Source organism: Bacillus rossius, assembly GCF_032445375.1.
Source record: "Bacillus rossius redtenbacheri isolate Brsri chromosome 4 unlocalized genomic scaffold, Brsri_v3 Brsri_v3_scf4_2, whole genome shotgun sequence".
NCBI classification, from domain to species: domain Eukaryota; kingdom Metazoa; phylum Arthropoda; class Insecta; order Phasmatodea; family Bacillidae; genus Bacillus; species Bacillus rossius.
The window spans coordinates 10539539-10561239 of record NW_026962011.1 but is presented as its reverse complement, the minus strand read 5'-3'; the positions used below and the strand labels follow the sequence as shown (position 1 = coordinate 10561239).

General features: G+C 31.5%; 1 protein-coding gene across 2 annotated transcripts in view; it reads right to left on the bottom strand.

Moving 5' to 3' along the window:
• LOC134541911 (nuclear pore complex protein Nup98-Nup96) overlaps positions 1 to 21701 on the bottom strand; it is a 182432-nt gene that overhangs the window by 91159 nt on the left and 69572 nt on the right. For both annotated transcript variants that reach the window (XM_063385654.1, XM_063385655.1), the window contains exons 9-10: positions 14934 to 15117; positions 11763 to 11877 (exon numbers count right to left, since the gene is read on the bottom strand). In XM_063385654.1, the coding sequence (XP_063241724.1) occupies positions 11763 to 11877; positions 14934 to 15117 (299 nt within the window). The remainder of the gene's footprint in view (positions 1 to 11762; positions 11878 to 14933; positions 15118 to 21701) is intronic.

Here is a 21701-nt window from a genome sequence, read left to right as displayed (position 1 = left end):
GCATGTTAAAACGGGCAAACATACAATTTTCTGATATGACAATAATTGGTAATAAACTATTTTAAAATATAACATAACAAACAATTATGCACAGGTTAAGAGCTAGATCACATGCAGTGCTGTTAAGAAATGATTCCCTAAGCTATTTATTGTTTACAAATGAATACACATTTTAATTGTGATAAAAAAATACATACATTTTTATGCTGCTCTTTCAACACATAAAAACCAGCAATAAATATATTGTGTATATGTATTAAATGCTTAAAAACTGTAAACATTAAAAAATATTTCAGGATAAATTTGACTACCAAGTTTAAGTTTAAAACTGGTTGAATCCTTGATCGTCATCAAAGATTTGGGATACGAGGAAAAAGATTTGAAGTGAATGATCGGAGTAAATTTAGCCAATTCAAAAATTGAACACACAATTCTAAAGATTGCAAGGTCATTGTGGTTATTCTTCGTACATATCCTATTACCATTCTAAAAGATACGTAAATAAGTAATTATGCAAAAAAAAATTATGATATGTATTGTTTTGGGAAACTTAGTTCGTGAAATAAAAATTTAATGGGTTGAATGCTCCATAGTAAACATAATTTATTTACTATATTTTGTGGTTTTAATTTGAAATTCAAGATTGGGATTAAACCCAACACTTATATTAAAGCATTTTAATTGGAAGCTTAGAAAATGAAAAATTGCCAATTACCAATCGTAAACCAAATGATACGTTTATGACACCACCCAAAAAAATTGTCTGTTTTCTCTTTAAAATAAAATAATTAGGCCTGTGCGAATATTCAAATTTTCGTAAACGAATAATAAACTATTTGTATTCAATATCTAATACTAATACTTCGAAATAACAAATATATGTTTGCTTACGAATATTTGACATAGCATACATTGTGAGTTTATTGAATACCAACGTTCACTGTTGTGGCCCCCGGGCCACATTTATACTATTTTTATTTTGCCTTTATTGATTTTACGGATTTATTTCTACTTTAAAGCACCCTTTTAATTTTCTAAAGGTCAGTTGCTGTATTTTTTTTTTAAATTATTTAATTATTGTGATTATTTCTTTTATTGGATATTCTTTGTTTGGCTTTGTTATTTGTAAATATTTAATATATCGATTGTGTTTCTATGGCCGGCTACTGGGAGCGGTACTTTGCTTCGCGGATGACGTTATCAGCGCCTGAGTGCCGGCGGTGGCGGTGTGAACTGTGGGGCACGGGATTGATGGACTGAGAGTCGCTGCGACTGGACGTGTGGAGGGACCACGCCGCGAGACAAGCGTAACCGCTTCGACTCTGCACCGCCCAGCCCATGCCGGGATCAGCAGTCATGGGGCCTTGCCTTGCCCGGAGGCATATTGAGCTGCGATACCATCAAGAATGACACTAAGGTAAAGAGGTGACGCGTAGTATTTGTTTAGCGGTTGTGGAACAAGAAAAGAATATTTGAAAGAAGCATAGTTTTGCAATGGGCTCTCATCTACGACGCACATTTCACAGTGGGCTTGTGCTGATTAGACTTACCCATTAGATATGCTGAAAATATAACAAGTGTATGCTACTTAGTATGACGTTGAGTAATTTTCAGTGCGGCACAAATTTGCATGAATTTACATCATACGTCAAGATATTTGTAATTTAAACTTTGATTTTGGATTCCTTTTCTGCCCACGGAACTAAACCCGGCGCCTTTCACTGTACTGTCTATATTTTGTGAAGGTCACTGCTAACAGCTGATCGTGTTTAAGCAGGAAGACGTGAAAGCATGTATCGACGTGCGCAAATATTTAAATCCGGCTCCCAGTAGGACATTTGAACTTTCATAAGTATACAGTTATTTAAATTGCATTTTGTCATATTTATTTATATTGTATCAGTAGTTTCTGGATTTGTATACCCCTCTGATTTCTTATTAGCGTTATATTTTTGCTATATTAATGTTAAGGTAGAAGTAGGTAAATGCCATGTACGAATCTTCCATTTTTATGAGGCCTGAAAATGAAGTTGCCGTAATTAAAATTCTGCTTAGTAGTACTCTGAATTTTTTTATTTTAATTTGCCAAAGACTAGCCGTCATTGTTTGTGAATATAATCCTTTTGATTGCTCGACCACTTGGGTAAATTTTCTAGAGGTTAATACATATCTCAGGTTTTCCTTTTTATTAGTTTTGATAGTTACCCAGGGTGAGTCGGGGACGGAACCCCCCTTCCTATTTGATCGGAAGGCGGGTTTCACTGTTGAGACAAAGTCTTTTGTGTGATATAAACACCCTTTTTTCATGTATTTCTAAGAATTCATAGCAAAAAAATATAATAATAGGCAATGTTTAAATATCCAACAAGTATTCGATTTTTTTTTAATTTATGGTTCACTAAACAGAAACAGAAAAATTTGTATGAATGATTTAAAACATGGCATATTTGTCATTTCAAATTTGAAAACAAAATATTATTAGTATTCATTTCATCACATGCAACAGAAGTGGGAAAAAATAAACAAATGTCAACAACCATGAACTACAACGCCATAAAATACGGACACTCTAATGCAATGGCCATTAAAAGAAGTAAACGCCATAGTTTCAACGGCATATAAATTGACAGTCACAAACCATACAATATGCAACACAGTAGTAGCTTAAGTTACATTATGTATGTATCTATGATGAAACAAACATTACATCTCAAAAAATATATTTTAAAAACATGAATAATTAAAGTATGTTAATAACATTGCTGAACTAAAATACAGTTTACCTGCTGCCATTAACGAAAATTGAATAAGAAGGGTTTAAATATGTAAATATGAGCTTATATAATAACGAATTACATATACACCATTTTAAATTAAAAATTACAATTTTTTGTGAAATGCAATGCATTGAATTTCACATAATTTTGCATTTCGTGAAAGTTTTCTGCATCATTATGTAGAGTAGCAGGTCCTGGAAAATAAGGCAAATAGGGAGGTTGGTTGGTTAGGGTAAGTTAGATTAGCTGCATAATTAAAAACAATTTTTTATTTCATAATATTTTAACAAACATTTTACATATAACTTACTGTAGCTGAACTTTTACTTTAGTATTATTTGTTTAATTTCCCAGAAGCCACTACACTACACATTCTCCCCCCCCCCCCCCCCCCCCCCCATTTATTTGTTTCATGGTATGGAAAAAAAATTACGTGGGATTTTAATCTCACTCTTACTATTCAAATTCAATATTCAAAAAAAATCTGGTATTCGAATTCAATTGAAACTAAGAAACTGATATTCTCTCAGGCCTAAAGATAATAAATGTTTTAATACAGGAGGAAGCTGAACCTGCTATAAAAATAGTTCATCAGCATATTTTGATAAGTTACTTTTCAAGTTGGTTAACAATAAATAACACAAGCTAAAGAGTGGGTAAAAAGTATTAAGAAAAACTGAATTTTTTTTTTTTATTTCTAGCATATTACTGTAACATTTTTCTTTACATAACTATGTCTACTTATCAAAATGTACCTAATTAAAGCTGTGGCACAATTAGAAACACCAAAAATTTACATTTAAAAGATGAAAATATTCTTAAAGCCAAATCACTTCTGCAAAAAAAAAAACCAAATATATATATAAAAACACAATAAAAGATCTTCCAAAACAGAAAACAAATATCACTAAACAAAAATGCCACAAATATGCAAAAAAAAAAGTCTCTACACATCATTTACTCAATAAGAGTACAGAGACAAAATTAAACAATCAGTATAACAGTATAAAAAAAATGTAACATCAATAACAATATTTAAAAATTTATATATATATATATATATATATATATATATATATATATATATATATATATATATATTAGTGATGGGTCAATTCCTGTTTTTTCCCGGTTCTCGGTTCGGTACCGGTTCTTAAAAATCGGTTCTCGGTTCCTCGGTTCTGACTTAAAAAAATAAAATAAATATTATTCACACATTATTTATGAGGTGTTTTAAGTAATAAACTATTTACTGTTTTGGCTACAAAAAAGCACTAAAAAGCATGTGTCCATACTTACAACTTCAACAATTTACTGTTTATAACACTGAAAATAATAATTTGTTTGTATTGTTCTGTCCTCAATGTTTTTTATTGTATGCTTACAAAGAAATGCATTGGCATAATGATTCAGTCTTTAAAGAGGCTATCAAAGCAAATTAAAAGGTTTAGTATAGTTTTCAAGCTACAGTAAACACACCAACCTTAATAAAACTAAAATTTACTATATTAATTAAACCCTACTTATAACATAGGAATAAAAAGAAAAAGTTACTATAATGGAAATAAATACAATGATGGTGAACTTTCAAAGAATTAGAATATTAAATTGTCCATCAAACTTATTGCCTACATTGAATTCAGTATGTTTGCACAGTCAACAGTAAATTACTGCCACACTTCTGATGCCATTTCTTACACAATTTGCTCTATTTGGCCAGAATAATTATACTTTACAAGTGTCAACAAGCATTTTGTAACTTCCCCCTTCAAAAAAATCCCGTTTGTCTAAATAAGAAAGTTACTAGCCATTACACTAGATGGCTGCAGATGAAGTGAACTTACATTCCAAAGCACTGCACAAAAAAATGCATAAAATTTTATAACGCCAAAAATTATTACGGAAAATTTTTAATCAATCATTAATTATATTAAACAAATATTCTGTGGAATTTGCAATACACCAGTCACCCTTACTTACGTATCAACGACTCAATTAACTGCCTATTTTTAAAAACAAATTGAAACAAACATGGCGTCTTTCTGTTCTCACATCTCTGCTGAGGCACGTCATAGAGTTGCACACCTCTATGAACTACATCTATGGCACCTTCAACTGTTATGTTTTGATCGTAAAACGTACTTTGTTTACAGATGTGGCGAGAACATTAAATATTTTCACGTGTTATTTATTTTATAGTTAGAGATGAATATTATTCCACGGAAGTCCAAAAAAATAATTCATATGTGGTTTGGACGTGAGTTGAGCCATTTCATGCTGCAGTTAAGTTATAGTGAAGGACTATTTTCGTAAAGGGTTTTGCTATACTGCCGGTACCGGTACCGGCACCGGCACCGGCACCGGCACCGACATTTTAGCTGCGGTTCTCGGTGCCGGTTAAAATGCTGAGAACCGTAAGAACCGAGAACCGAGAACCGGTACCGACCCATCCCTAATATATATATATATATATATATATATATATATATATAAAATAAAAACTCTCACACCAACTAATGTTAAGAGACAAAGAAGCTTTAGTCAAATAAACAAGAAAACACAAATGGACAAAAAAAATAATATAATTATTTGTTTATTTTTTTTTTGCAATAAAAGGTATTTAAAGCAATGTTTCAAATTTTTGCTATTTGTGATTATTGACTTCATATTTGGAGTCAACAGATGCAATACAAAATTTTTTAATGCAATTCAACCACTGTTGTCTTAAAGCTTAAAATAGTTATAAAAATAATTATGGACAAAAAATTACAGGCTACAAAAATTTTTCACAAAACTTCAAATTTTTCAGGATAAAAGATTTTCAAGCCTCAAAATCGAGCACAGATAGGCTAAACTTTGTTCTATATAGTGTTTTTCAAAAACCACTTGTATTAATCTGGTTAGGTTGTGCAAACATTTGATATTGTTATCAAAATCTAATATATGTGTAAGAAAATTCTTGAAACAAAATTTTTTATGTTAAATTAATATTTGAGTACCTAACATAAGTTTGTTTAATAAGTATTGAACAAGTGAATTTGTTGGAGATGAATGAGGCTTTATGAATATTAGATGCAAACTTGCAAATTACAAGTTTCAAGAAGCAGCAGTTTCTACAATCACTTCAATCATTATCGTCAGAGCACTCCAATTCTAAAGCCAAATTCCTAGTATGAGAGGCAAATGAAACTTCTGTAAATAACTGCACCAATAATTACATTATTCAACAAACAGAATGTTTCAAAATTATTTTTAGAGTTTTCACCTAAAATCCGCAACGTATCACTCACATTCTTCTCTCTGAAGAAAATAAATGAATACTCTAATTATCACTAAAAAATTGGTTGTCTGTAAAGTCGGTTTATGGACGATAGTTTAACGTGACGTCATAACAAAACATTGATGAAATGATTACATACTTTTATGAATAAAATTGAATCATTTTTATTGAATTATCACTATTTTTTTATGGATACAAAGAAGGAATGAAATGAAATGTACAATTTAATTGATAAATTTACTTTTATTTGCACTCATTAATGCAAATATGTTTATTACTTTAACGAAGAGATTATTTTAACTTCAACTTTTATACATGTTTGCTATTTAACTTATTCCAATCTGTGTTATTCTGTTAAAGATAGGATGATGATAGCAAGGAAAAGTAAGAAACGAATGGGAGTGTTTCAAGTTTAATGTGCCTCGAAAAAGTCAAAGCGATGGTTGTTCCAATCGAGTGAAAAGAGATAGATGCGGCGCAAGCGTACAATGAGTGTAACAGGACAAAGCATAACGGGACAATGAGTCATCCTTTTTCATGCGTGCAGCAGGCGTTCATCAATTTATTAGACGTTGTCACGTCAAATTTTTTTTTTTAATGTTAAGCATCATAGCCATACAAGTATGTAGTATTTATTATCTGGAACAGCTGTTCCCAAAAGATGTTCCGTAGAACACTGGGGTTCCGTGGCAGTGTCACAGGGGTTCCATGAGTCAGGAAGAACATCATACAAAGCAGGCACAATTATTGTCAAATAACTTTCTTTTAAGGAGTTGGGGTTCCGCCAAAAGAAAAGTCGATCATAGGGTTCATTGATTAGGATAACAGATGCAATAGGCTAAGCCTACAACCTCGTCAAAATGGCCATAAGTGGTTTCTGAAATAGTCTATCATTTCGTCTTTATGTCATTCTCCATCAAATATTTCACTGGAACACGTAACAGCTTTTTTTGAACAGCAATTTAAAAAAAAGTATATTTTCAATGCAAATATGTTCATTGAAACATAAACCTGATCAACACTGTGTCTCATAGACCCTAAATTTCAGGCCTATGGAAAACACTGGTGGTGCCAGACATCTTAAATCTCTACTTGCATCCATAGTCAGTCATCATAACATCGTCATAGTGACCCAGCATATAATGAAAGTGGCTGGGATGTAGTGTTACAACATGCGGAATGTAGGGGTACTTTTAAAGTAGAGATTATGAATATAAGGTCTGTGAACATAAGACTACCTGGACAAAAAATCCAATCTCAAATTTGACAATCTACGAGACAGCTTCAAATGTAATATATTCAAATATACAATGACCTTTGAGTATAAGTATATACTGGACTTAAAAAAACTCTCATAGAAATTTATTTTATAATTGGTAAAAATGTCACTGTTCTCAAGCTCAGGTGAAAATTTCTCTCATTAAAAGTCCATGATTTTTTAATTTTGGATCTAAAAAAATTCAACTTTATAAAAAACAATATTAATTTGCAATTTCATGAATGTTAATCTAAAATAATTATCAAATTTTATGAAAAGTGAATATTGGGCATTTTTTCTAAAGTCATATAAACATAACATTTACAGATTCATAAAACAATTTTTTTTTTTAAATTTAGGAAATAATTTTATTATTAGGTGATTAACTTTATCAACAAATTTTAGTTCTTATTTCATTTGCAAAGTTTTATATTTGTTTTAGTTTTATTAAAGAATAGCAGTTTTCGAACAAACCTTCAATCAGGTGTCCATAATTTAACAAGCCATGAAAAGGGATAAGACTGAATAATCAACTTCAGCCTTGTGGCACCGAGACATCTTCGGAATATGAAAATTAACACACATTCCCCCCCAAATTTTCATTTAGTTACAACCTGTAATCTGCATAATAAATAAATTTCATCACTAAAGGAATGTCACACTGTCTTGCTCTTTTGCTGTTCGGTCAACACCATCAAGCGAAAGCAATATATAAAACCAGTATTTATCATTACCAACTCTCTCCTTTCATAGCCACTAAACTTAAATTGCTCTCTTGTAAAGTCTGCATTTCATTACTGCACAAGAAAATCATTCCAAATGTGCGTAATTAAAAAAGCATATTCATAAGACTGATTTTACATTTATCGGTTGAGTAATAAGTTTCAAAAAATTCTGGGTTAAAGGCTGTAAAGTGTAAAGGCTTTCAAGCAGGTCAAGCTGACCACTCGCATCAACCAACCAATTATTAAAAATATGTTATTATCTTCTTTCTTAAGAAGCACTGTTACAGCTTTTCTACCAAATTTAACAGTTTTGTAAATAAAAAATAAAAATAAAAGTTCTTCAAATTTGCAATCCTAATTACATATATTCAGAAGCCAAACCGCAACAAACAGTAACTCGCAGAAAAAGTATTTATAGCTACGAAATGCTCATCATCAGCTTAGCAAAAAAAAAGTATTGATCATATGATTCACCAGAGAAAATTAAAGTATGATCAAAGATATTATATCGAAAATTCACCAAAGAATTAGGCCCATGCAAAAATAAAATTTGAGTTCAAATTAAATTAGAATACAAATATCCAAATATTCTTACATAAAAAAAAAACTCCCCGGGAAAAATTCTGAATGTCACTTTTAACAATAACTTCTTCATTGTTTTCATGCATCATCAACAGATACTGCATGTCAATGGTTATAGCTATAGACATTGAAACATAATTAAAAAAGCTTCAGTTTTTTTTAATGTTTTCTCTGCAGTGTTTGCAAACTACTTTCAGTTCAGTTGTTTTACAAATTTCAAAAATCTCCATCTGAATTTTGCCATTTGGCTGTTCACTGTGCACTTGTTTAGAGAGAATAAATATTTAATCACATACAAAATATGTAAACACATTTAAAATTTTATAAACTGACAAATTCTGAACCAATTTGGATTCTTTCATGAGGTGGTATACAAAAGCTTCAAAAGTAAGAAGAACCTATTTGAAATACTGAATGATGTATGATGTATGAATAATTGAGGCACTGACATTGTAAAGGAGGTAAGTGACATATTTCACCACATTGCCATTTTCCCAGGACAAGAAGGATCTACTGAATCTGCGAAAGTGAATAGGAACCAAAAGTACAACAAATTTTATCATAATACTACAAAATAAGTCAATGGTAGTATATTTAAACTCAATTAGTTTATCTTTACCTGAGGAAAAAAAAAGCATTAATGGCACTTACCTCCTTTTCATTGTCAATGCCTCAATTAATTTTAGCTAAATATTAGCACAGCCCTACCACAAAATGTGTAGGTAAAAAAACTGATAAGGTACAGCCACTATAATATCATTTTAGCTATCAAACATACCCCCCCTCCCCCCCCCCGCAAGGAAAAAAATCCAATCACAAATTATGTTAGTGGGCAAAACTTCAACAAATGTGGCATGCTTACTGACAGCAAAACTTAACATGTAATTTAATGCTCTGCTTCCCTTGCTTGATGCATTTGATTTCCAGTTATGAAACAAATGAAAACTCAACTAACTTTTTACAAACAGTGTAGCATTGATGATCACATTTTCTAGCACACAATAATATGCTGGCCTTATATGGGTAAACATTCTTAGAAACTGTCATTACATTAAGGAAAGTTATGACATAAAAATGCAGTTACTTAACTCTGGAGGACAAAGCCAAGCATTTAAAACCCATATCCATGGCTAGCAACAAATAAACTTCGGCCAACACACAGATCAATACCTATTTATAAGTTTTCTGTCACTGCTGCTGCAGTTGCATTACATATTAGATATTAAACTTTAACTCTGCACTGTTAAAATATAAATTTAAAAAAACATGCTTGAGAAGCTATTATTTATGCCATAATGTGCCAAAGTAGATGTATATAAACTATAGAGATGGACGAATAATTTTTGGGTCGAGTCGAATCGAGCCAAGTTCAGTAGTTATAATACCTATGAGTCAAGTTGAGTCAAATCCACACTTCATGATTATAGAAAATAATTTTATGTTCCTGGTGTTTGTGTCTATGTACCATTAGCATTATACTAATGTATGTATGTATTTCTTCAACAAATTAGTATTTTGTGTCAAAAGAATAATTCAAATATAACTATCAAATATACATATTTAAGTTTTCTTTAAAAATTTCCCACTTGAACCAGTCATTTAAAAGGTAAACTACTTGTATTACAATCCCTTAGAGAAGGACTTAAAAACATGTTAGGAAGAAACAAAAAATTTTTTTTATTTTTATGGACAAAATGTTCTCATTCAGAATTACATCCCCAACTATTAAGTTTTTTTTAGTAACAAGTCGGATTTAAAACAATTAATCTTTGCAGCATATACTTGCAACATTAAAATACTCTAAAATAACTTTTTTAGATTTTTTAAAAATATTTTCATCTAAAACACACTGCTATCATCTTCTCCAGGTATATTTTTAATGTCATTTAATGGGCATGCCAAAAATCATGCACAGTAACTACATTATTACAGAAATGAAAAATTTTAACAAACAGAATACGTATTAACTCTGTATTAGTTTTCCTATCTTCTGTCATTTTCTGGTTGGAAATTTATGTCCCGACTTCAAAAATGGCAATACTTAGGAATTTTTTAATGTCCCATCAAGGATTTCTTTATGGAAAAAATAATTTACTTTGTGTAAAAAAATATTAACTTTTGCTCTACACAAAAATAAAACCATCCACCATTATTACTAGATGGTCAAAGATATGAAGATACATGGTGCAAGATTTTCTGGTTTGTGCCAAACAGTGATTTATCAAGACTGTCACTGTAGTAGGGGAGAAAAATGTATATCCTGCCAATTTTTTTTTCTCTTTTGATATTGTGTTTCCTATGTTGCATAGTACAGCAGGCCATTCCAAAATTGTATCTTTTCAATGCTTTGAAACATAAATAGCGGAATAAGTGTTTTAATTTTTCGGGCAGTGTAATAATGTCAAATTAATAGTACTTTAAAAAAATTGGGATAATGCAAACATGAGATTACGCTGTGAAGTGCTTTGCAAAATAATGGTACGTGATTAATGGGTCATTACTCATTGCACATGTCAAATATATACTAAACTATAACAAAAAGATAAGTGTCTCATCCTGTCTAGTACAATGAACTCGACTTTCATGTTTAATCAAACTTTAGCTACTTGCTCAACTCAGCTGGAGTTTTTGAGTCTCGTCCCATCTTTAATAAACTAAAATCTGAAATAATTAAACCAAAAAGTGTGATTTAAATTAGAGAAATAGATTCACTTTTCTAACAGCAAGATGTTTTACTAGTGTTTGTTTATATTATTTGTTACTACTGGCAAGTGATTATGATTGCAAAATTCATCAACATAATAGTACTTATTTTTTAGAATTTTAATCACAAAAATTATATAAATAAAATTGTAAGAAAAACATTTAATGTTTTCACATATCACTGACAAGTCAGTTAATGTGCAGTTAAAAATAAACATAACAAATAATGACAAAGCAATTTACCAAATGCACAAATATTTATAGAGCTTTATTGATAGTATAATGCTGATAATTTTTTGTGAATGTGCATACAAACAAGTTACCATACAACATGACAATAATACTTAGCGAAAAGACATGGTAGACAGATGCTGTACCAACTGCTCCAGATCCATGGGATTCACACACAAAATATTGTATTGCAGATTTACACTCACAGGAAGCAAGTTTCGAAACAAGGGAGAGTCTCCGAAAGGCATAGAAGCGAGCGCCATGATCTGCTGGTGGATCTGATTGTTGGGTTGTTGGCTCGTCTGCAGACCAGCGTTTGCTCTGTGAACAAGGAACAAACCAATTTAATTGAGGGCAACCCCTTGGCTTTTAATTCAATTAATATATAGAGTCCAAGCCCAATCTCACACCACTATGCCTAAACCAAAGGTTCTATCACAATTTTAATTTTACTTGAATTATTTAAGATATGTATTTGTCACTTTATAGTCTGCACAAAAGCTACAAGATAAATTTTTACTAGCAATGTTATAAGCATTAAATGAAATTTTCTTGTCAGATATATACAATTTAAAAAATATTAATAAATACTTAGTAAATATAAGGTAAACACATGTAATAATAATAATTTTAAAAAACTTATAAACAAGTCAGAATAAAAATGATATTATGCTGCAGTTGCATCACACAAAATTCTTCTTTTAGTAACTTCTGATTACATAGAAAAATGAAACTCTGTTAAGACAATAATTTTCAAGGGACACTATAAAAAAAATCTTAGCTGAGAAAAAAAATATATTCTCTCCTTCATAGTTTGCCAATAGTATGCATGAATAAATTGACTAATGGTAACTTTTTCTTAGCAAAATCAAACAAAATCATTAAATTTCTTGTAGAAAAAAACTAATTTTAATTTAAATTAACTAAGACTTTTGTGCACAATACAAAAGGTAGAATAGAAGTATTTCCAAAATTTCTGCATCGACAACCTTGGGATTGAAATTAACTTTATGATTCAAAACTTTTGTTTTTATAAAAAAAGTTTAGGATTCTATCCCACTCTTATTTATTCAATATTAAGTGCAAATAATTATCACAAAATAAGAGACCCTACGACGGTGTATCAATTTTAAATAAATTAACAAATACCATAACCTGAGCGTGAAATCAAGAAAGATTACAAGCATGCTGCATGCAATCAGCATGCTATCAATATTGATATTCAACTACACGTGCACACACTATACAGAATTTAACCTCACCGAAACAAGGTCAACAAGCGCTGGTTACGAGTTCATACTTGCAAAACTGCAGTAGCAGAACAGACTGATACATTAGAAATGTGTCCGTATGAGAATTTACACATTAAACAACCACGTATATTTAATCAAATAAAACTAATATACCTTAAAAATTAAACAAACACACACAAACACTAACAATACAGTTCTCAAAGAAGTAAAAACAATATTTTTCAAATTAAATTACATTTCTGTGAATATGTATATTTCACTCTGCTGATAAACATGGAGAAGCAACTGCAAATAGCACCCATTAATCACTGTGCTAGAAATTTAGCTTTTAATTAGCATAGTTGCTTCATGTCTCACTAGATGCTTGGAGCAGCACTGTACTTGCATACTGTGATGCAGCAATATCTAGTAGAAGTAATACAAATGAACTTCCGTTTCGCTGGGTCAGTATTTAATTTAGGCACCCCACAAATAAAATATTGCTTGAATAAAATGTAAATATCTGTTTACATAAGATTAAGTAAATTATAAAAAATATAGCAGCACACCAAAGCAATTGCAAGCTATGTATTATAATGGGTAATGAATGTAAACATCAGGTTAACAAAGGTCTATTAAAAGAGGAGACACACACATTATTGTGATGCAGGGCTGAAAAATTGTTAGGAAAACCTACAGTTCATGGGTAGTATACAACTACGTATAAATAATCGTAGTTTTTTTTTTTTTTAATTTAAAAGTACAAAAAATATTGAGCTTGAGTTATTTTGCCACAGCTCACCTTTTAGTTAAAATGATCATCACCACCTCCTAGTGAAAAATATGAAGGAAAAAAAGTCTGGACCTTCTTTCAACCATGTCCTTTCCAATTGGGTGCAGTGCATTTTTTTTATGTGTCACAAGAGGCTTAAAGGGACGTTAGAAAGACATGAACACGGGTAGCCCGAAATACATGTCACATTGCCCCACTACACAAGCATTCTGAAAGCTTACTGTATTTTTACCGAAAAGATTTGGCTGTTAAGCTTTCCTTTTAAAATACTGTAAAATAATTTGAACTGTTTGTTGGGTCAGGTTTGTGAGCTAATCAAGGATATATATTTGTAAAACATACCATTTTCAGATGTTTTTTTTACAAGGAATAGTCACTTCTCTAGGAAATTACTTTCACACCTAACTTCTCAGAACTATTTAGTGATACAATTGGTCTTTTTAGACCCTAAAATGGAGATTCTGAGCACATTAACATTTCAAGGATGGCGACCACAAGAATTGCTAATTTGATCAAAATTTAAATCCCTTGGGTGTAAAAACAAATATTGACAGCACAACAAATTCTATTTTTCAATTATAAAAAGTTAACATTTTTTATGACATGTATGTAGATCCACCGTGCACCTAGAGACAAAAATGTTCCTGTGTCAAACTTAATCATAAAAACACCTTTTTTCTTACCTCCAGTAGAGCATGAATTCTGGTTAATGTTTTAACGTCTTCACATTACATAAAGGGCTCAACAAAATCAGTTGGTGCTACCTAAGTGAAATTAAAGATGCATCACTTTTTTCATAGCCGTTAGATATGTTAAAAATACTGTAAAATTCTCCAACTTCTAATTGTAGAGTAAAAGGGGTGGGGGGGGGGGGGATGTCTGAGGAACATATACAAACAGGGATGCATCTAGAAATGCTTTCAAAATTTATGAACATTATATAAATTTTATTTTTCAATATCATTAATGATAACACACAAAACTAAACAGGGATATTTGAAAATAAAATGGCCATGGCCCATTACTTATAAACTAGCCCAGCATTCTTGCAGTGGTTTTGGAAATCAAAATTAGGATCATCTGGAATGCTATTCCAGTGTCTTACCACTGTGTCAGCAGGCTCCATTTTTCTTTTCTATCAGAACGTTCATGGGCCAGTAGACATACTGATCATACCACATTTTTTTGTGGTCTCATAAAAAGTAGCTACTTAAGAATACAGTGATTCAATTACTTTTTTTTTAAATTGAGATACATTCTCTTTTTTGTTTTACTCCTCACATTGCTATGCCAGAAGGGACATATTTTCTACTTTGAGTGACCAAGTTAGACTAACATGCTGAGATACGTACCCTCCAAGCATTGTGGTTGTCCCGAAGTTAAGGGCGGATCCACCCAGCCCTGTTCCTGTGCCAAAAGTGGATCCAGTGCCGAGGCCACCACTGCCAAAAAGACTTCCAGTGGTGCCAAAAAGACCTCCAGGCTTGTTTGCTGGGTTATTGAACAGTGATGGCTGCCCTCCCAGATTCAAACCACCTGGACCAAGGTTTCAACATAAACACCTCATACTCAATTACTTTGTCACACAGGTATGTACATATTTCTATTACAATATCTATTTAAAGAGGGGAGAATACCAAAATTTTAGAGGATTCCAAACCACTTAGGTTCTGACTTGGTGCTCATACATTATTTTAGTCACGAATTAGCAAACACAGGCACCAAGGATCATTACATTGTAAAAATTCCTCAACTTTAAAAACAATGACAAATATATGATTTGGCAGTACATGTGTAAGATTAACTGGTACTGATTCCCTTATAACAGCAAAGGAATGAAATGTGTACTTCTGGTCTATGAATAGAATATAGCAATATAAATATATATTTAAAAACTTAACATAATTTGGGTGTCTTAACAAGAAATTGTAAAATATAATAATTATCAATAACTCAAACTCTACATATAATGAAATTATATTTTTATAATATAATGTGAATACAAAATAACTTACAATATACAAAATTATGACATTTATAGAAATACTCATAATTGTGATGATTACACAGATCTGCGATGAAAAAGTTTTTTAAATAAATTTATCACAAACATGTAATGTTGGTCTGTATATAGCAAATATAAACTTTGTTTTAACGTATCACGTCACATTCTTTTTGCATATAGATAAATATATAATAGTTCATTTGATCAAGTTTTTTTTTTTTTTTTTTTTTTACAAAATTGATTCCATGATCTATATTTTTATTCTACACTGTATCACCGACCATCCTATAATCTATTGTTACTAACCTGCCTTTCCCCTGTGAGAAAAAGTATCAAAAAAAATCATAGTGGTTTAAACTGCAAAAAAAATGTGTAGTAAAAGATTTTTATTAAATCTTTAACTATGGCTCCTCAGAGTTGCAAAAACAATCCAAATGTATTTTGCTATATTTGCAGACAATATACAATAGTTAAGCAAAGATTAAAAATAACAGAATTTGTAATAAATGCTTACTTCAGAATGAGGTTATGTTACCAAGAGAAACAGTGGGTTCCGCATACAGTATGCCGGCTATGTGTTGGAGTGTTAAGACAGTGGACTTATGGTAAATCAAAATCATTGTCATTCGGTATTCCTATGTTGTGGCGGGAATTAAAAAATCATACAGATGATAGTTATTTTTGTCTGACCAATGTAACAGGATATAATTCTAAAAACCGTGCCAAAATTGTGTACCCTGATGTTTCGTCTGTAACAAAGCCAGTTCCACATGGACCCGAATTACCCATACCAGTTCCTACTAACACTAACAGCTTCGAAACGCCTTTATCACAAAACTCAGAACAAAGTGATCATCTGCAAAGCAGTGGTGAAATTTTTCATCCTACAAATGCCCCTCGAACTTTAAAACAGCAAGAACTGAATGATTTGGTATAGGATCTTGGATTACCTAAGGACGCTGCAGAACTTCTCGGTTCTCGACTAAAAGAAAACAATTTATTAGATGCTGCAACTACATTTTACTGGTATCGAAGCAGAGAAAAAGAATTTTTGGAGTATTTTAAGAAAGAGGATAATTTAGTATTTTGCTGTGATATTGGCGGTTTAATACAAAAATTCAATATTGAATACAATACACAAGAATGGCGACTCTTTAGATTCTTCAAAAAGAAGTTTAAAGGCTGTCCTTTTGCATATCGGCAATAAATTTGCATCGATACCTGTAGCTCATTCAGTTTATCTTAAAGAAACTTACGAAAACTTGAAAATTGTTTTGGAGAAAATAAAATACACAGAACACAAATGGTTAGTTTGCGGTGACTTAAAAATCATATGCATGCTTCTTGGTCAACAGCAAGGCTACACAAAATTCCCCTGTTATATTTGTGAATGGGACAGTAGAGCAAGAAATTTATATTGGAAAAAAAATGATTGGAAAATTATAGAGGTGGGACGATACCACACTTTCGATACTCGATTCTGTATTGTTTTTTCAGTTCGATACTTTTGATACTCCAGGGAAAAATATTTTCCCATTAAGTAACAATTATTACAAATAACATAAATTAGTTTTAAACTATATAAATTCAATATAGCATACCAGCACAATATCAGATTAAACTTAAATACATAATGTGTAAATAATTTCATTATATTAATGTAAGATATTAATTCATCATTATATATACATATAATTAAACCACAAGAAATGTAAAATACAGTCCATAATCAAGTAAAGCTGACATGAGAAACAGTGGCCTTACAAAATGTTATGAAAACCTTTCTTGGAGGGGGGAAAAGTCACCAAGCCTAAATAAGAAATTAAAAAAATTAGGCTATTGAAAAAGAAAATCAGAAATTTTTGCTTGTTTGTTTCACTTTACAAACAACTTTATGCAAAAGAACAATTTTCAATAAAATTTTAACTTGAGAAATGTAAAATACAAAAACAATCCTATCGTAAGAAAACAATAACAAACGAGTATATTCAGTTCAAAGATTAAGATTAATGAATGTACAAAATATGAAATCCGTGCCTTGGTAAAGCGTGTGCACCATTTTCATAATCATTGCTAGTTTGCGCCACTAGTCTCGCTTGGTGCTGGCCATAGATGCTACTAGCGAAGTGCACAGTCTTCCTGATACTATCCATATCTATGGTAGGATAAAGTTATTTTCTTACGTTTGCAAAGGTAAACAATGAACTTTTTCAAAATAAAAGCATTAAAACGTAGTTTATCAGGAGGAATATAACAAAAAAATTTGTGAATTTTAGGACTTTTCCGCTTCGTAAAAACGTATGAAACGGGAAATTAATGATTTTATAAATGTTATGTTCCGGGAAAGTAAACCATTGTAAATATAGTACTTTCGGCGGGATCAAAATTAATCGGCGTATGACACGGGAAAATGTATGAAACGGGAATGTATCATCGAGGTTCTACTGTAGTTGTATTTTGTACGATGGCGACTCAAAACTTAATTCAATACACATGAACAAGCATTCCGGTATCGAAAAAATGTATTGAACTTACAGTTTCGATACTAGATACTTTTCGATACCGTCAAGTATCGAAGGTATCGAGGTATCGAAGTATCGAAAATCCCATCACTAGAAAATTAGAATGGAATTGAAAGTTGGAGTAAAAAATGTCATCAATCTGAGCTTGATGGATCCCGAAAAAATATTGCTTCCACCACTTCACATCAAACTTGGTTTGATCAAACAGTTTGTAAAGGCATTACAACAAGATGGAAATAATTTCAAGTATCTTTGTTCATGTTTCCCTAGCTTTTCTGATGCGAAGTTGAAAGAGGGAATATTTACGGGACCTGATATCAGGAAACTGATTAGGGATACAGAATTTGAAAAAGTGATGACAACCTTGGAACGAAATGCCTGGCATGGTTTAAAAATGTCATATCTAAGTTTCTAGGCAACACAAAAGATCCTGTGTATAAAAATTTGGCCAAGAAATGTTAAAATGCCTATAAAAATTTAGGCTGTAATAAGAGTCTGAAAATTAATTTTTTGAAGTCTCACATTGATTGTTTCCCATAAAATCTAGGCGACTACAGTGAAGAACAATGTGAACGGTTTCATTAGGACATAAAAGAGATGGAAAGAAGATATCAAGGCCGTTGGGATGTTAATATGATGGCGGACTATTGCTGGATGATACACAGAGATGAAATAAAAAATCATAAAGGAAAACCAACAAAACGCAGCTTTTTGTCAAAAATAAAACATTATTGTTTTCTTCATGTATACCTTAATGTTGTATTTTAATAGCTACAGACTCAATAAAACTTTATAAAAATATTCTAAAATGATTCTCATTCATTTTATTAAATTTTTGTTTTGTTCTTTTTCGTATTCAAATACTATATCTAAATCTGATAAATGTGACGTGGTATATATCATATGAATACCGTTTTCTATTACTTTTAAGACAATTAAAACAAATATTAACCATTTAACAAAAAACTTAAAAAAAAAATTTTGCAGACCCGTGTTATCAACTATTTAATTTTATTGAATCAAAAATGTTATTAAAGTATGTAATGATTTAATATTGAAGTTTACAATATATCAGTTCAACTTAAGAGTGCGAACTGTTACTAGTTTAAGTTGATGATTAGAGACGAGAAAAAATGATGTAATGATTTTTACGCGAATTTTCACGAAATTATGTGAATATTGTGGTAAACAACAACAAAATGCGAAAAATGGCCTCTCTCGCGAAAAACTACGAAAATTGGTTATGTACATTACCTTGGTAGATCGTTTCGCGAGGGAACAAATTAAAAAAGAAAACTAAGTCAACCGACAAACAATGTATGCAAACTTGCCAATAATTTATGTTAAGTAAATAATACAATGTTGGGCATACTAAGAGTATAAAAATAATATTTTTGTTTCGGCAACTGAAATGTAAATACGGCAGCCATCATGGCTTCAGTCAAGATTATGGCCAGCGAAGCGGTATATAGCCAGACTGCTTGACAATTGTGTTGCTAGCAATGCTCCAGTGAGAATGTGTTCTAAACTACAAAAAATGTTACGTAAATAATGAGATTGAATTTTTTAAAAACAGAGACCTAAGTGAAATAAAATTAATTGAAATTTTTAAATCGCAGTGGAACGTTTGATTCCAAAAGACACGGATATTGGAATATTAACCATACATTTGCGCAGTTGTAACACTTATCGATATATCGATTTAGTGATCAATCCACTATTTACTGCATGGAATAAAATTGATTCGTCATATTCATGTTTATGTTCAAAAACAATTATATTTGGTGATTATAGTGTGGTCTGTGTTGTATCTGTGGAGGTTATATCATTGTGCATGACTCATACAAACACACTCAATACTACCTCATGCAGCATGAGGTAGTATTGAGTGTGATTTTCTTTACCGCGATGCCAAAAATTAAAGCCATCCCCGAGTCGCGTGCAGCAGAGTTCAAATCTGAAGGGTTGTATACCTCAAACAAAATTTTGCTTTGCAAATGGTGTAATTGTAGAGTGGACCATGAAAGACATGTTGTCAAACATGTGCAAGGCAAACATCTAGTGTTGTGCGAGATCTCGAACCTCGAGAAAAATTTCGAGAAATATTGCATTCTCGAACAGCGAGCGAGAAAAATAATTTCTCGAAAAAAAAACGAGAATTTTTTTTGGTACCGGTAACAACTCAATTTGGAATGGAAACTAAATTTGATATTTATAGTTGTATTTTTATATGTTGAACATTACATACACACTGCCATTATTTTAGTTTAAATGTTTTAAAAATACCAAACCCGTCTGCCTGTTTGGACGAAAAATGATTTGGCAGAACACAAAGCAAACATGATGAAATCATTAAGAGATATTAAACTAGCTGATAGTCAACCATCCAAAACCTTTATCAATAACCGAAACTGTGAATAAAAACTGTCATATGAAATTCCAATTTATCCTGAAAGAAAAACTGCCGTATTTAATTTTTAAATTACGTAAGCGTAATACATAATAAAATACGTTCGAACCTAACCTACAAAATTGGTTTTGTTTACATACACATTATTACGGTAAAGTTATAAAAAGCATTACCTTTAATTTAGTAATAATATTTTGTTCGGTAATGTTTAATAGCATACTGAAATGTTGATTATTATGGCAAAATACAAAATTTACTTTTTAACGAACAAAAGGGAATGGTGGTCATTCTGCCAGACCGAGTCTGCTTCGCTGTTCCGTTTCTTATTTCATTTCCAATAAAAGACTGCGCAAGTTATGTGATTATTACATGGACTGGAATGTAAAGGAATGGATTGAACACGCAGAACAATTCACGCCCTTGTATTACGTAAAATTACGTGAATGTGTGTGTTCAAACCCGTTGAAAAGGCAGAATAAATAGTATGTTCATCCCATTTCCTTGTCCACCTTTGTTTCACTCAGTCGTAAGATGTCACGAGTAATGAATCCCGCCAAAGCCTCCCTAGTATCAATTTCTCTGTTTTCATTACAGTACCAGAGTTTCCCGTTTACGCAACCTACTCTGCGGGTATGAATAAATAATGTGATGCCTGTAAAATGTTATTAGGAATATGAGAATAATTTCCTAATACTGCTTTATCTCTAACTGCGGCGTAACCAAGTGGAAAAAAAAGTGTTGCGAGAATAGAACAGTTTAACAGAAGTAAACTTTGTTGTCAAATTAAACTTTGACGGTAAAATGGAAGATGTGGACATATCAGTAGAGACCCCGAAAAATGGTGAAAGGCGAAATTCACGAAATAACACGAAAATTTGATACTTTAAACAAATTTTGCGACTTTCCTATGATTTCGACATAGTCGCGAAATTCACGATTTTTCGCACACAATAATGTCATTATGTCGCAAGTTGTATTTATTTACGCCATCATAAACATAGACTGAAAGACTAGTGCCTTGATATTATCTTTGTTTTGAAACGTTACTGAAATCCACGTATTTTTATTACTCTGTTTACAAGCAGTAAATATTGCCATCGCAAATGAAAACAAAATCTAACAAATGTCAACAATCGATATGTCCGCACTACCAACATAACAAAATTGACTGTCCAGTTTTCGT